The sequence below is a fragment of the Mustela lutreola genome, chromosome 1 (assembly GCF_030435805.1).
Source record: "Mustela lutreola isolate mMusLut2 chromosome 1, mMusLut2.pri, whole genome shotgun sequence".
NCBI lineage: Eukaryota > Metazoa > Chordata > Mammalia > Carnivora > Mustelidae > Mustela > Mustela lutreola.
The window spans coordinates 501,351-518,799 of NC_081290.1; the positions used below are offsets into that span (position 1 = coordinate 501,351).

General features: G+C 37.6%; 1 protein-coding gene across 17 annotated transcripts in view; it reads left to right on the forward strand.

The window, feature by feature from the left end:
* LIN54 (lin-54 DREAM MuvB core complex component) overlaps positions 1–17,449 on the forward strand; it is a 68,809-nt gene that overhangs the window by 12,894 nt on the left and 38,466 nt on the right. For 6 of the 17 annotated variants that reach the window (XM_059150567.1, XM_059150489.1, XM_059150578.1 and 3 more), the window contains 3 exons: positions 854–1,569; positions 6,579–6,702; positions 15,230–15,372. In XM_059150567.1, the coding sequence (XP_059006550.1) occupies positions 854–1,569; positions 6,579–6,702; positions 15,230–15,372 (983 nt within the window). Of the gene's footprint in view, positions 1–853; positions 1,570–6,578; positions 6,703–7,542; positions 7,607–8,091; positions 8,224–15,229; positions 15,373–17,449 lie in introns of those variants that run through there. The other 11 variants (XM_059151082.1, XM_059151277.1, XM_059151444.1 and 8 more) reach the window with 6 other exon arrangements.

The following is a 17,449-nucleotide window of genomic DNA, read 5'->3' on the forward strand; positions in this document are numbered from 1 at the left end:
TGTACTCTCTTTAATATGTGAAGATAATGGTACTGATATCTTCATTGGAAGTTCTGCATAACCTTTGGCTAAAAGCATCACAGTTCTGACCTGTTCCTAATTTGCTTTATTATTATTATTATTATTATTACTACCACTTTTTTTGTAATAGGACTGGCTTTTACACCCTTTTCATTGGTTTCCTTTTTGACATTTAAGTGGCTAAGGAGGATTTGAGAATCTTCTTCCTAAGTAAAGGTTTTATTGTTTTTGTTTTTTGTTTTTTTTTTTTATCTGAAGCTGATGGATCAAACTTGAGCCAAATAAATCATTTAATCTGCATGTGCCGAGATGGATTACTCTAGAACTCCTTTAATATTAATTTGAATATTTAATGAATTTTTGTAGATGGCAAACTATCCTCATCTTAGAACCTAGCTCCCTGGAGATTTGAAGATATTTTCCAATATTTGTTTACATTTAAATCTTTATGTGAGTCAGCAGTTTTCAAGTCTGTCAATGGGAAAAAAAAAATAACTGGCAAGAAATAAGGTTATCAGACATGCCAAAGACTAAAAAGTTTTATGTGGGCATTGGAAAGGAGTGTCCTGAATGCAGTATACTTTTGGATTGAGACATGGCGCATGAGAATATTTGCTTCTAGTTTTGTGTCCCATGTGACTTATATTTCAGATTCCTGAAAGTTGAGAGTATGTCGAAGTGATGTAAGCCAAATAGGTATCAGGAATATCCTTCATTCAGTTGTACATCAGCAACAAATGATTATTTTGTCACTAGCATTTCTTTTGAATAATTTTATTCCTAAATCTGTTTTGAAAATTAATAATTTATTCATTTTCAACTTTTCTTGCAGCGCCCGATCCACCTTCTAGCAGAAGAACGACCATGGAGGTGGTGCCAGCCGAGGTGAATAGTTTGCTTCCAGAGGAGATAATGGACACTGGTATAACTTTAGTGGAGGATGATAGTATTGAGGCTGTTATTGTGTCATCCCCAATTCCCATGGAGACAGAACTGGAAGAAATTGTCAACATAAATTCTACTGGGGACTCTACAGCCACGCCCATTTCCACGGAACCAATCACAGTGTACAGTAACCACACTAACCAAGTTGCAGTGAATACCACAATTACTAAAGCAGATTCTAATACCACAGTGAAACCAGCTTTTCCAAGTGGCCTTCAAAAACTTGGTGCTCAGACTCCTGTGACTATATCAGCCAATCAGATTATTTTAAACAAAGTATCACAGACATCAGATCTTAAACTTGGCAATCAGACCCTTAAACCAGATGGACAGAAGTTAATTTTAACAACTTTGGGCAAGTCTGGTTCACCAATTGTTTTAGCACTACCCCATAGCCAACTACCCCAGGCTCAGAAAGTTACAACTCAGGCCCAGTCAGGAGATGCTAAGTTACCACCGCAGCAAATTAAAGTAGTTACCATTGGAGGGAGGCCAGAGGTGAAACCTGTCATTGGTGTCTCAGCATTGACCCCAGGAAGCCAACTGATTAATACTACAACTCAGCCCTCTGTGTTACAGACCCAACAGTTAAAAACAGTGCAGGTAAAAAAAAAAAAAGGGGGCTTATTAATTCAAATGCATGTTAAAAATTAAACTGATTCATAGTTGTGTGTGTAGGGTGATTAAATGCATAGTTGTTACTGAATTCTTTTGAATGTTGCTTTTAGTAATTGTGTGGTTTCTTTTTCGTAAAGTTTGATGTCTAATGCTTTGAAAATGTTTGCTAGAGAACTTAGAGCAAACTTAATTTTTATTCAATTCCAAATTAGTGCATTTATAGCTCATTTTTAAGTGCATTTTATTCTTAGTAGTAGTTCGATTGCAAGTACGGTCTGCTGGTGTAAAAATGGCAGAGTTGCTGCTGGGGTGTCAGAATATCATACAGACATAAATTTTTTCAGTTAACAGATGGCCAAAGTCTAGGAAAACTTGCTGCTCTGAGCAATCCTTGGAGCCAGCAAAGTGCATGCTAGCCCGTGTATGCCACCTCTGTGCAGTTGTCTGTCCATTGCCATCACTCATGTTTGCTGTGTGCAAAAGACAGTGTCACGTAATGGAAGGTAACACATTGGCTTCAGCAGTGGACCAGCTGGATTTGATTCACCTCTGTGATGCCCTGCCACCTGTGGAACTTTGGATTGGTTACTTATCTTTTCTGAGTTTTTGAATTTAGCTGGAAGATGGCTTTTTGATCATGATGAAATATGTAATAAAAGGTAGTACTTGATGTGCTTCTCAAAAGTTTGAGGATGCTTGAAAATGGTGCCTATTATTAGTATGAATAGGATCCTAAGATAAAAGTTTAATAGAACATATATTAAATGGTTTCCAGTTTTTCATGCTCAAATAGGCCTTTTTAGGTCATCATGTTCTTAAAATAAAATGATCCACTTAGGATCAGGAAACACAAATATATTCCCTGCTTGAAAGATTCACTGCTCAGAAAAAGGAACAGACATGACTCAGAGAACTGATGCAGGTTTATAAGGAAAAGGAAGATATGGGGAACTATCCATGCTCAGCTGATGTTAGAAGTTATGATGTTTTGGTTATTATGTTGGCAAAATAATGAAAAATTTATTTTTCATGGGCTTTTTTTCTTTAAGCTCCTGTTTTGAAGTGATCTCTATACCCAACGTAGAGCTTGAACTCACAACCCCAAGATCAAGAGTTGCACACTCTTCATCTGAGCCCAACCAGGTGCTCCTCATGGGCTTTTTAGTTAAGCACTTTGTTTGATTTCTCAGACCTTGTAGTTTGCTCATGTCCCTCCTGCCGCTATTAAATATTTAATGCTTTTTTAGAATTTTTTTTTAAAAGATGTTATTTATATGAGAGAGGGAGAGAGAGAGAGAGAGAGAGCGCGCGCATGGGCAAGGGAGAGGGGCAGAGGGAGAAGCAGACTTCCCACTGAGCAGGGAACCACCATGGGGCTCTTGATCCCGGAACCTTAGACATGACCTGAGCCAAAGACAGATGCTTAACCAATGGAGCCACCCAGATGCCCCTCTTTCTTGTTTATTATCATCTCTCACTTATCTCTGAGTTCCTTCTACTTTTCTTTTGGTCAGAGTCTCTTGAATGAGATACACTGTCATCATCAAGCATCTTGTCCTCAGCTTGATTTTTTTAAAATCAGTTTTAAAACTTGTTTTTATTAGTTTGTGAGAGTTTACCTGGCTTTGGGGATATGGATCATAGCCATGTTCACAATAAACTGATAATGAAAACCAGAATGTCATTTTTTTTTCATTTACTAGGACATTGTATACATGTGATTTAATGACCAGTTTACTTGTATCTACAAGTTTTCTACTCTAATTCCCTAAGTACTGACAATGACAGCAAAGACTGGGGTCTAATTCTTACTAGAATTAATAAACTAATAAACTCTTATTATTGTTAATTTTTATGAAAGCTGATTCTATTTATTAAAAAGAACTTTTTTAAAAAAAGAATTATTTATTTGTCAGAGAGAGAGAGTGCGGGAGAACACAAGCAGGCAGAGTGGCAGGCAGAGGCAGAGAGAGAAGCAGGCTCCCCACTGAGCAAGGAGTGGGACTCGATCCCAGAACCCTGGGATCATGACCTGAGCCAAAGACAGTGGCTTAACTGAGCCACCCAGGCATCCCTAAAAAGAACTTTAAAAAAAAAAAATTCATTTATTTGTGTGAGAGAGAGAGCGCCTGTTGGGAGAGGGAGATGGAGAAGCAGACTGCCTGCTGTGCAGGGAACTCGATGTGGGCCTCAATCCCAAAACCTTGGGATTATGACTTGAACGGAGGCAGACACTTAACTGACTGAGCTACCAAGGCACCCCCAAAAAAACTTTTATATAAAAGCAAACAAAAATGAAAGAAACCCCATTTAGAATATTGTTCCACTTCTAGTTTTTAGGCAGCTCAAATCTTTGAAACTCCAAAGTAACCTACAAAGCTCTAAAGCACAGGAAAAAAAAAATAAAGAAGCTACACATTTATGTTTCCTCTTTAGGCACCAAAATATTTGGTTTAGTATTAAATAGTGTATATGATTCTCTGGTTTTTTTCCTAGACAATCCTCAGTGTTGTGTTGTTTATTTATTTATATTTTATTTGACAGAGAGGTTACAAGTAGGCAGAGAGGCAGTCAGAGAGAGGGGGAAGCAGGCTCCCCGCCCAGCAGCGAGCCCGATGTGGGGCTTGTTCCCAGGGTCCTGGGATCATGACCTGAGCCAAAGGCAGAGGCTTTTAACTCACTGAGCCACCCAGGCACTCATGGGCCCATAGTGTTGTTAAGTTTTTTTTTTCTTTTTTAAGATTTTATTTATTTATTTGACAGAGAACACAAGTAGGCAGAGAGGCAGGCAGAGAGAGAGAGAGAGAAAGAAGCAGGCTCTGCACTGAGCAGAGAGCCCGAGACCCTGGGATCATGACCTGAGCCAAAGGCAGAGGCTTTAACTCATTGAACCACCCAGGTGCCCTTGTTGTGTTAAGTTTAACAGAGTATTGAAACTGTTAGGATACGGACAGCAAGTAAGGGTGAAAGAAGGAGACCTATCTTGAAAAACCAAAGAAAGAGGTGACAATTGAGGCCAGAGGCAGTAACAAAAAGGTATCGTTACACTTAATCACAGATACATAAACACTTCGCCATGTTTCTTGTGTATAATGTATAAGAGTGATTAACAGCAAACAGTCTGAACAATGTAACTCCTTACTAGCTCCTGAACTGATACACTACAGTGCCAGTATTTACCTACGTATATTATTTGATCATATATTTGCCCATTTTACTTGTAAAATTCTTTGTTCGAATCATCTTTGTCTTTATCTGCTGATTACATAAATTTGTTAAAAGTGATACTTCATGCTTTGTTTTACTTGATAAAGTAATTTTTTTTAGAGTAGCTTAGAATTTAATAATGCAAAAAGTATGGTTCTTTGAACGAACTATAAATCGTTATTTTCAACAGTGTGCCACTAAAGAAACATAACAAGGGCAAATTGGAGTTGTTCATTTAAATAATTAATGTGCTTTTGGTCGTATTGTTTCGATTGTTTTTCTGATTGGTAAGTACTCATATAGTCATATGATTGTGAAAATCAATTAAAAATAGGGAAATACTCTAAGCTCCTAATCTTTATAGTTAAGAATATCCCCCCAAAAAAGAATATTTATTACAAGACATGGGTTTCTAAGAATATCAATACCTTTTCCTTTTCAGATTATTAGTACTAAGTTAATAGATGATATATTCTGATATCTTAGAATTTGAGGCCTGTAAACACAGTTGGGAAATATATTCCCTTTATGTCTCCCAAACTGTATCAGTGTTTTTAAGTATAATCATGCATTTATGTAGACATACAGTTTTGTAAGCTGGATATTTTTTTCTTAGTATGGTAATGGGTCTCCTTGACTTTTTTTTTTTTAAAGCAATTTGTGTTTCATTTATATTTTGTTTTGTCAGTCACATGTTCTGAATATAAGAAAATAAAATATTCTAGGTATAAAGTAATGTGTTATTTAGTTTAATTTATAATTTGAGCACAAAGCTGATATTTATGTAGTTCTGAGATCACTTGCAGCTTCTGGTATATTTCTGTCATTCAGATTGGTCATGTTAATTCATTTTAAGTCATTATTTCCAATATTAGTACTTTTAGGTCCTTTATTTTCATATCTGACAAAAAATAAAATATTTAATGTCTTCCCTATCATAGCTAAATTTCTGCGTCTAACTTTTAGAAGAAGCTATCTATATCTTAGCATACATTGATAATTTCAGTATTAAAACATTGATAACTCTACCCTCCTTGACTTGTGGAGAATTTTAGTTCAGGTCAACAGTGTGCTGATATAATAAGATCAGGGATGAGTATAATCCCTACCTTCAAAGAATTGATAGTCTAGTAAACAGTATTTTAGCAAATAACATTTCTAGCCCCTTTGTCTTTAGAGTAGTCTTTGTTTTCCAAACTTACTCTTTGTATCCTAGGGCACTGACTTGTTCAATTCTTTGTATATCTACCCCTGATCTATATATATAAATATATAGATATATATCTAAAGCTGAAGATCTAGTCATAAACCTGTCTTTATTGTGTATTTATATTTTGCTTCCAGGGGCCAATGTAATTGCATTTACAGGTGGCTTCATCATTTACATTATGCTTTCTTAATTGACTCTTTCTATTATTGAATAATTTGTTATTTTGAGAACAAATATTACTGTGTTGTAGTGTTTTAGTATTATCATTAATAAGCATTATTATTAAACATGTCAAAATACTCACTGTTTTTCATCATATGCATGTTATCCTACAGACTAAGATAAGAATTCACAATAAAAATGCAAAGGTATTGCTATATATTGGCTTAAGGATGGGATCACATTAGTATTTTGATGAATGGCTGCATTTTAGGTGTTTTTAAAATGATTACTTAGATATACTCTGTCAATTGAGCTGGTTTCATGTGTACTTCTATATATCAATCTTCTGTGTAATTTTGATTGAATAGGTGTTTTACAGAAACAGATCGTCTTCATAGTTATTTATATATTTCAGATTGCTAAGAAGCCTCGAACACCAACCTCTGGTCCAGTAATCACGAAGCTGATCTTTGCAAAACCAATTAATAGTAAAGCAGTTACAGGACAGACAACTCAAGTATCACCACCAGTCATTGCAGGTTATATTTCTTTATAGTTTATTAAGCTATTTATTTACCTCCTTTTTAGGTTTAAAAAGGGCTGTTCTGCCATCTTGAAATGTTTTAGTGCAACAAGTAGAGTTATTATTATAAACCAAACTAATAAGAAGTGTGACACTTACTAAATGTATGCTTTGAGCAAACTGCCTTATCTCAAAATCAGTCCTTTACTTAGTTTTTTTTTTAATCATGAAAGTAATGAAGTCTTAAACTCCAGTGATTCTAGCTAACATTTGTCTAGTGTTTACTATGTGCCTTGCACTATTCTTAGCTCTTTACATAGTGACTTAAATAGTCCTTGGGCAATCCTGTGAGGTAGGTATTAATAACAGCCCCATTTCACCAGTGTGGAAATGGAGGCACTCAGCTCGTAAATGGTTGAATTGGGATTTGAACCCAGGCAGTTTGTCTCTAGAGGACATGTTAAGTTTAATAGATTTAAATGAATACCCACGAGAGAGTAGTATTTCATGGTTTCTGTTTGAATTTTTGGTTTCAGTGTGTTAATATGCTTTATATGCAGTTTTCTGTGAACAGAAGATTATCACAATGATAGTAGTTACTTAAGTGGTAACAGAATTTTAACTATATTTTCCAGCAAGTTCCTTAGTGTGGCCCAGTTCTCTTTTATTACGTACTTTAAAATTTGTCCTCACCAGTAACTGTAACACGTCAAATCTTGACCTCAAGTATTTCATTTTCTTCATAGTTTATCTGCCTTTGTATTCCCAATCTAGAAGTTCTTTGACTTTGAGATCTCTAATCCATTAATGCTTTTGTTACTGCGTTAGTGTACTATTACCCACTTCTTGTCCTCAGAGTCTTCTTTAGTGAACCTGGAGCCCATGACCCATGGTTATCACTCCCGAGCAAAACACCACTGGTATGCTTTTCCCCTTCTCCTTCTATATATCCAGCTCTCTTCTTACTTCTTGCCTGGTCGACTGCTCAGTACTTCTAGAATCACAGCCATGGTGACTGGTCTTTAATTCAGAGCTATACTAACATGACTCTTTTTACCAGTTAGGAGCTTATTTCTAATTTCCATTGTGGTTAAGGGTTTATGGAAGTACCGCTGGGTGGCAGATTTGACTAGAGACTTTCCAATGCTAATCACCCATTACTAGAAAGTGTATTCTTCTTGATGAGGGTAAATTAACTAACCATGGGGGAGGGTAAAGTGGGAGGGCATGTATACTAAAACCACCTACTAGACAACTGTGAAGTCAATGGCAGTGATTTGTCATTTTCCTGAGGCTTTGAATCGTATCTAGGGAAGCTTCTCATTTTAGTTCAGTGAGAGGAGGCGTGGAGAGATTGTAATTTGAGGGTAGTGTTGGTGAATGAATTTTCTCTCCTGGCCCTCAGCAGAGATGTGTGATGTTAAAGGAGGCTGGTGTCTTGAGGACTGTCACGGGAGGCAGGTGCGGCGCCTGAAGAAAGACTGGAACGGGTTTGAGTTTGGAGCTGGTTCAGGAAGTGGGCTTCAGTTGGCTGAAAGTAAGGAAGGCTTTGGATATGTTGATGAAAAAAGGGACCCCACTAGTCCTCAGGGAGGTTTTGGGAGGTTTTGGTGGAGAGGGTTCACCAAGAGGAATGTCTCAGTGCAGTGTTTTTTGTTTTGTTTTTTACTCGTTTTGAGTTTGAGAGAGTTCCTTAAATTTTTTAATTAGGTGGGAAAATTATATACTAAACAATTGTGGTATTTGCAGAAGTGTCTGAATGAGTATTTGGTAAATGCCAAGATTTCACCTCTTTTACATTTGACTATAATGATGTCATTGGTGGGTCTTTGGATCATTTATATAATGTGTTTACACACTAATCTTAACTTCACCTTTTATTTTATTTTATTTTATTTTTAAAGATTTTATTTATTTATTTGAGAGAGAGACAGTGAGAAAGAACATGAGTGAGGAGAAGGTCAGAGAGAGAAGCAGACTCCCCGTGGAGCTGGGAGCCCGATGCGGGACTCGATCCTGGGACTCCGGGATCATGCCCTGAACCAAGGGCAGTCGTCCAACCAACTGAGCCACCCAGGCGTCCCACTTCACCTTTTAATTATAGGCAGATTTATTGGCTCTACCAAAAGGCATAGGTAGACCTCTGTTAAACTTTATTAGAATTATTAGCATTAAGTTCAGTAGGAGAGAGAATTTCTACTGTCAACTGATACCTTATATAGACTTTTTAATTCATTTGAGACAAATTTTAAACCACTGACGTAGCTTTCCTATTGAATTCTTTTTATCACAAGAAGGTTTTATCTTTATATTGCGCTATTGATTTTTCAAAGTACATTTAGATTGTTTTTAAATGACTTTTTGGCTTCTCATTGGAGATAGATATCTTTTTCTGTCTTGTAGTCAAGATAAACTTAGTTTATATATGTGATTTTTCTAAAATGCAAATCTGATCTTAACACACCCTTGCTGAAGTTTTCCTAGGCTGTATCCATTTCTCATCTCTTTCTTGGCTTCATTCTGTCAGATTTGAATTCAAGTTACAGTGCTTTCTTAACATTAAAGGCATTGCTGATTTAATACATACTTTTTTCATTTTCACCTCTTATTAGTTCCATACTTAGGATTTAACTTACTTTAAGAGATTACCAAATGGACCATTTTCTCTTAGGACTTAGGATCTTAGCATTGTTCCTTTTACTTACAATGCCTTTCTTTGCTATACTCTTCCCCCTGATTGTCTCATGTATTCCCATAGAACTTAATTATACCTACTAAATTCTTAATTTTAGGGGTGCCTGGGTGGCTCAGTTGTTCGTTAAGGTTCTGCCTTCAGGTCAGGTCATGATCCCAGGGTTCTGGGATCAGTTTTCGCATCTGGCTGCCTGCTTCTCCCTCTCTCACTCCCCCTGTGTGTGTTCCCCCTCTGTCTCTCTCTCTGTCAAATAAATAAATAAATCTCTTTAAAATTAACATACAATGTATTATTTGCCCCAGGGTAAAGATCTGTGAGTCCTCAGTCTCACACACTTCACAGCACTCTCGGCAGCATATACCCTCCCCAGTGTCCCTCACCCACCCACCCTCTCCCTCCCCTTCACCCCCCAGCAACCCTCAGCTGGTTTCCTGAGATTAAGAGTCTCTTAAGGTTTGTCTCCCTCCCCCGTTCCATCTTGTTTCATTTTTCCCTCCTACCCTCCATGACCCGCCCACCCCGCCTCTCAAATTCTCTTATCAGAGATATCATATGATAATTGTCTTTCTCTGATTGACTTATTTCACTTAGCATAATACCTTCTAGTTCCATCCACGTCATTGCAAATGGCAAGATTTAAGGGTTTTTTGATGGCTGCACAGAATTCCATTGTATGTATGTATGTATGTGTGTATATATATGTATGTGTGTGTGTGTGTGTGTGTGTGTGTGTGTATATATATATATATATATACCACATCTTCTTTATCCATTCATCTGTTGATGGACATCTGAGCTCTTTCCATAGTTTGGCTATTGTGGACATTGCTGCTATAAACATTCAGGTGTGCATGCCCCTTCAGATCATTGCCTGCCCCCCCCACCCCCATCTTTTGGAGTAAGTCTCTTGATTCTTTTTTTTTTTTTTAAGATTTTATTTATTTACTTGACAGAGTTCACAAGTAGGCAGAGAGACAGGCAGAGAGAGAGGAGGAAGCAGACTCCCTGCCGAGCAGAGAGCCCGATGCGGGGCTCGATCCCAGGACCCTGAGACTATGACCTGAGCCAAAGGCAGAGGCTTAATCCACTGAGCCACCCAGGCGCCCCAAGTCTCTTGATTCTTGGAGGACAACCAACAATAGAATGTAAATACCTTGGAAATTGACTTCAAGGGGAAATTGTGTAACTTGTATCCTTGCTTGAAACTGTCTGCTGAGCTAAGGATAAATAGGGATTTGGAGAGTAGATAATCAGGAGAGATGCTACCTGGATGAAAAATAAGCAATAAAAATACATTTGTATCTTTAGGGTAAATACCCAGTAGTGTGATTGCTGGATGGTAGCGCACCTCTATTTTCAACTTTTTGAGGACTACCCGCAGTGTTATCCAGGGTGGATAAATAAATAATTAAAAAAAAATTCTTAACCAGACTTCTTTACATTTCATACTGGTGGAAATAAAGTATTTTCATCCCTTATTAACATAAAAAATAAATAAATTTCATACTGGTTTTTATTATTTACATTAGTCACTGTATTATAATTCTTGGTTTTCTTGTCTGTCTCCCCTACTGTATTTATAATTTTTTGTAGTGATAATTTTTTTGCTTTGTTCTATCATCTAATTAAGAAAAATTATTTATATTTTAAAAATTATGATAAGATATATGTACATAAATTGTGTATAATATATATATCATTTTAATCATTTTCAAGTGGACTGTTCAGTGGCATTAAATATGTTCATGCTGTTGTAACACAGTCACCACCATCCATCTCCAGAACTTTTCTCATCTTGCGAAAGAGAACCCGTCCCTGTTGCACACTGATTCCTCTTTCCTTCCTCACACCCCAACTCCTAACAGAGACTTTTTGTCTCTGTCAATTTGAACTTTTTGTTTTTTTAACGATTTTATTTATTTACTTGACAGACAGAGATCACAAGTAGGCAAAGAGGCAGGCAGAAGAGAGAGGAGGAAGCAGGCTCCCTGCTGAGTAGAGAGCCCGATGAGGGGCTTGATCCCAGGACCCTGAGATCATGACCTGAGCCGAAGGCAGAGGCTTAATCCACTGAGCCACCCAGGTGCCCCATTGTCTCTGTCAATTTGATTGCTCTGCGTATCTCATATAAAATTGGAATTGTACAGTGTATGTTCTTTTGTAATTGGCTTATTTCCCTCAGCATAATGTCCTCATAGTTTATCTATGTTGTAGCATGTAAGAATTCCTTTTTTAGGTGAATAGTACTCCATTGTATATATGTACCACATCACTGGTAGCTCTTTGATCTTGTTATCCTTCTGGACTTGGCACAGTTTCTGGCACATAGATGTGGTTCGTTGAATGTGTATTTTTAAATGAATGTGTGTGTTGTGGAAGTGGTGTGGTGTGTGGGAAGAGCTACTGGGAAACTTGGGTTTTAGTCATGGCCCTTCTATTGATTTTGTCTGTGATCTTGGGTAAATATCGATTCATCTTCTTTCTTTTCTTTTCTTTTTTTTTTAAGATTTTATTTATTTATTTGACAGAGAGAGAGATCACAAGTAGGCCGAGAGGCAGGCAGAGAGAGGGGGAAGCAGGCTCTCCGCTGAGCAGGGAGCCTGATATGGGGCTCAATTCCAGGACCCTGAGACCGTGACCTGAGCCAAAGGCAGAGGCTCTAACCCACTGAGCCACCCAGGCACCCCTGATTCATCTTATTTCTATGAGATGTTGATACCCAACACTTCCGAAGGCTTTGGAGAGGGTTAAATGAGATACGGAGGTCCTTGTTCTTGGAACTCCCGAAGTACAGGGTTGCTGCAGTGGAGCAAGCTTCATCAATGTGAGAATATTCACTGATAAATTAATCTCTTACAGAATTAGTCCTCACTCAGATAAGCAAGCTTTCTGCCTGCCCCCCCAATCCCAGTCTTTTGGAGTAAGTCTCTTGATTCTTGGAGGACAACCAACAATAGAGTGTAAATACCTTGGAAATTGACTTCAAGGGGAAATTGTGTAACTTGTATCCTTGCTTGAATCTGTCTGGGAGCTAAGGATAAATAGGGATTTGGAGAGTAGATAATCAGGAGAGATGCTACCTGGATGAAAAATAAGCCAGCCCCTAAAAAAGACTAACTTGAATTTTAAAGAGGTATAGAGGGTTCTTGGAAAAATTGATGAAACCCTGAAATATATTGGCAGAGATGACCTTCAATATGATCATATTATGCCCATCAAACAGAATCTGTCATTTTGCTGACATATACATTTTCAGAAAAATCCTCTTTCCCCCACACTTACCAGTTCGTTCTAAGAGTTAGTGTAGTTTTTTTTTTTGAGTTAGTGTAGTTTTAATTATAGATTGGATTTTTGTTAAGTATAAGCTCCCCCCAAAAGTGAAAGTTTTACTTTTAGTTTTCTTTGTTATTTAAAGTTTTTGTCCCCGTTTTATTTTTATTTTTATTTTTTAAAGATTTTATTTATTTATCAGAGAGAGAGAGCGAGCACAGGCAGACAGAATGGCAGGCAGAGGCAGAGGAAGAAGCAGGCTCCCTGCCGAGCAAGGAGCCCGATGTGGGACTCGATCCCAGGACGCTGGGACCATGACCTGAGCCGAAGGCAGCTGCCCAACCAACTGAGCCACCCAGGTGTCCCTTTGTCCCCGTTTTAAATGAATTCATTTTTAAGTGGCCTTTACCTGGATCAGTTGTTTTCAGGAATTGAGAATTTTCTGTGTTAACTTGTTCATAAACTTTTTTCTGAATCTGTGTAATGCCAAATAAATAAGAAATTATAGTAATAACCATAAATGAGCATTTTATGGAACTTTGTCTTTATTGATAATTTTTTTTCTTAAAAATGTAGTGGTTCTTGGGCCTTCACGTTTATCCCACAGGTATTAGTTTTAGAAACTAGAACAGGCAAATGTTTTACTTCAGACAGGTTCAACACTTTAGGATGGCCTAAAAATATTTGATGTAAATTTCATTTAGTTTATGTGGAATTGACTTACTTAGTTACGATGTAATTCAGGTTAAAAAAAAATCTCAACTGAAATTCATTAATGAGATTATCAATGAAATTAAATGTAACCATGTACTACAAAGAAATTGAAAAAATAATAGTTAAAATATTTTTAAAATTCTTAAAGTTCAGATAAACCTGATTTTTTTTTTTTTAAGATTTTATTTATTTATTTGACAGACAGAGATCACAAGTAGGCAGAGAGGCAGAGAGAGAGAGAGGGAAGCAGGCTCCCCGCTGAGCAGAGAGCCCAATGCGGGACTCGATCCCAGGACCCTGAGATCATGACCTGAGCCGAAGGCAGCGGCTTAACCCACTGAGCCACCCAGGTGCCCCAGATAAACCTGATTTTAAAAAGAAACTGTGTACTGTGGCACTGTTACCAGAAAAAATAATCCAGCAGCTCTTAAGTGCTAGTTCTTGATTTTTGTCTAAAGAGAAAGGCCTTTCTTTTTTTTCTTTTCTCTTGCTTTCCCCTCTCCCTCTCTCTTTCATCTCTGGATATATCTATGAATTAAATCATAGCATCTAAGAGGGGATTTTAGAGGTAATATAGTTATATACCTTTTCTCTTTCTTGGGTGCTTGAGTTCCCTCTTTAGTCAGTGGATTTGATTATACAGCATCTGCTTGGAACACCTTCAGTGACTGAAAACTCACTTGTGAGAATTTCAGTTGGAAGTTTTTGTTAGAAGTTCTTTCCTAGTGCTGAGCTGAAACTTCTGTTTCTGTGCGTGGGGTGCATCTGATGTGTTACAGAGCGGCTCTGATCCTTCCGCTTGACAGCCTGCGTCAGTCAGGGTCATCTTGGCTTTCCTGCCCTAATCAACAATCTGAGTCTCAGAAGTTTAAAAAAAATTGTACTTTTTGTTTGTACTTGATAAGATTATCTACATGTCCACTGTGGATTAGAAAGGGGCCTCTTCTTATCATGATCTCTCAAGGACTCAGGCTGACAGAGGGACTGTCATCTCAGATGTAGCAGAGTGAAAGAGAGCTTTGAAAGGTCTTGCATAGGCAGTAAATGCTCTGGCCCAGACTAATCCCAGGGCGTGGGGCAGGTCAGAAGGGCAGTTCTCTCACGTGCCCAGAATGGGAGAGAACCAGAGTACTTGGTGAACCGGTCACACATGCCTCTCTTTTAAGAATTTGAAGGTGTGTCATGTCTTTGTACTCCTCTCTTGCCTAGGTTAAAAATTCCCAGTGTTTCAACTCATGGTGATATGATTCCCAATTTCTTAAGCCATCCAGACACCCTACAGTTTTCCCGTGTTTTTCCTGATGGGTGTTGTTCAGAAGGGAACACAGTATTCCTGAATTCCTGTTGGAAGTTTTTTTTTTCCTTTCGGCAGTCTGAAATCAGGTAGTTTTAAACCAGTGTTCAAGCTGGTCGGATAACTTTCATTGAGGTGGCTTTAAATTGTGTCCTGAATGGTTTAAGTTCAGAGTAAGACACCTGCAGTATAGCACAGAGATGAAGTTTTGAGACTGATTCAGGGCCTGACTTACAGGGCCTGTTGTGTAGTTGTCCTGAGCCTATTTTCTAATTCTGATAGATGGAATTTAGTAGGATTGATGAGAATGTGAGCAGACATGTGTTTTCATGGGCTTTCCCTTAAGTGCTATTAAGATACTAAGTGTTACTAAGAAGCATTGTTTTGTTCCTTCTGACTGGTTTCAACTTAGTTCACTCAGGACTCACTTGAGTAGTTTAAGTTCATGCCTGGATACAATGAAACAGTGAACATATGTACTACAGTCCTTATGGGTGTAGATCATCAACACATACATTTTTATATTATTATTGAAAAAAGTCGAACTGATGTGCTGCCTCTCATTTGCAGGTAGGGTTCTTTCACAGTCTACTCCCGGGACTCCATCAAAGACCATAACAATATCTGAAAGTGGTGTTATTGGATCAACTTTAAATTCTACAACACAGACACCAAATAAAATAGCCATCTCACCTTTGAAATCGCCAAATAAGGTAAAAAAAAAAAATTAGCCACAAATGCCAAGTGTTGTGGTTAATGCTTTTGTGTTCTTACTAGTCACTTTAGATACTTCAGTTTTAATATATTCCCGAACAAGCAATAAGGGTTCATCAAATACTAGATTAATTTAGTAATCAAGGTTATATGGCAGAAAAAAACCAAAACTTACTCTAAACACATAGTAACCTAGTAATCACGCGGCATGCGAAGACAATTTCCATGGCCCATATGAATGTGTGTACAACAAAGCTCTCTTGAATGAGGTACATGATGTGTTTAGTTCTTCGGTTAATATTTGTGCAGAATTATTGTCTTTGGGAAGTCACATATGTAGTGACTATATGAATTTAAAACATTTAATGTAACTTTATCATATTATTTTGATAAAATACTCTGTTTTCATGGAGATCTGAGCTCTTGCTGGGAAACAGAGTACCTAGAGTACTAGAAATTGCCATCGAATGCTGGTAACCAAATTTTCAGAGTCTTTAGACTTAAGTGTAGAGCATTCAGAGCATTCAGAAGCTTTCCATAATTTGTTTTCATCTTAAGGTAGCTATCATTTTACTCTTATGTCAAGTAAGGAGTCTTCGCTCACTTTCCTAAAACATACAGATTGATTATACCAGCATAACATTTTGCAAAGGTATGTTTTAAAGGACATATTCAGGTGGAAAGCGAAGCATCATTATTCCGTAAAATGCTGCCTTTGTGATTCTGGAAACTTATTACCCTTTATATTACCTTTTTCCTTAACTTATTATTCATTAATAGAACAAATGTTAAACATTTGTTTTACATTTTTTAAAAAGTATAGCTGTTGGTTTCTGTCTTAATGAGATTTGAATATAATGTATAAGTATGTCTCTTATAGTTCATTAAAATGAGATTTTATCTGCATAATAATAGAAAATAGTAATTTACTTAAATGAGGTGAATTCAACAGATATTTGAGTGCTTACTATGTGCTATGCATAGTGATAGGCACTGGGGATAAAAGCACGAATAAGACAAGTTTTTCATTTCAACAAGGAAGTTAGACCTAAACGTTAAATATTGCCCTACAGAATCATGACGGTTACAAGTGGGTTGATGAGCTCTGCCGTGTATCAGGGAAGGTTTATACAAAGGCTGTTCTTGGAAAGCTCTTAACCTTAAAGGCGTTTTGGGTCTTAGCTGTGGGTAAGCAGAGGAGGCTTTCTGGATTGAAGTAATACTTTACACAGAAGTGGAAAAGTATGTGGTCCTTGAGGGAACTACATTGCTTTGGTAGTGTGAGAGCTGAGGGTGCTGAGGTTAAATGGAAGGTTTTGTTATCTTTAGGGGAGTTTGCACTGTATTGTTCTTGAAGACTTTCTGTGGCTTTCCATTGATTCTAGCACTGCGGTGTCCTTATCTGCATATTGGGATCACCTGAGGAATGCCTGGTTCCTACCCCCAGAGATGCTTTTAATTGATTTGGAGTTTGGCCTGGTATCAGGATTTTTAAAAGCTAAGTGATTTTAATGGGTACCCTAAATTGGAAACCACAACTCTAGCATAATATGAGATTTGCATTTTGAAAAAGAGGATTCTTGTGGCAGTATTCTGAGACTAGTTAGGTTAGTGATTCCCAAACTTGGGTGAACTTTTGAAGTCCCCTGGAACCCCTTGAAAACACTCATGGCTGGGTCCTACCCTGACTCCATTTAAATGAGAGTCTCTAAGGCTGGGTGGGGTTTAGGTATTTTAATATTTTATAACTCTAAAGTGTAGGCCAGGGTGGGAAATGATGAAATTAGATTATTATAGTACATTATGTTTGAGCTAGACTGGTAGCTAAGGGGCTTGAGAAGAAGAGATGTATTAAAAGAACTTTTAAGACATAGGCTAGATGTCAGGGTCCTAGGATGATTCCTAGATTCCTGACTTGAACAAAAGAGTAGGTGGGGGCATCACCAACCAGTATGACTGGTCCATGGCCTATCCTTGATAGCATGCAGATAGGAACCAGCTTTGTTTTTTTCTCATCCTTGACGTTAGCCATGAGGTCTTGGATCTTCCTTCCCTACCTCTTGACAAGAGGCTGTT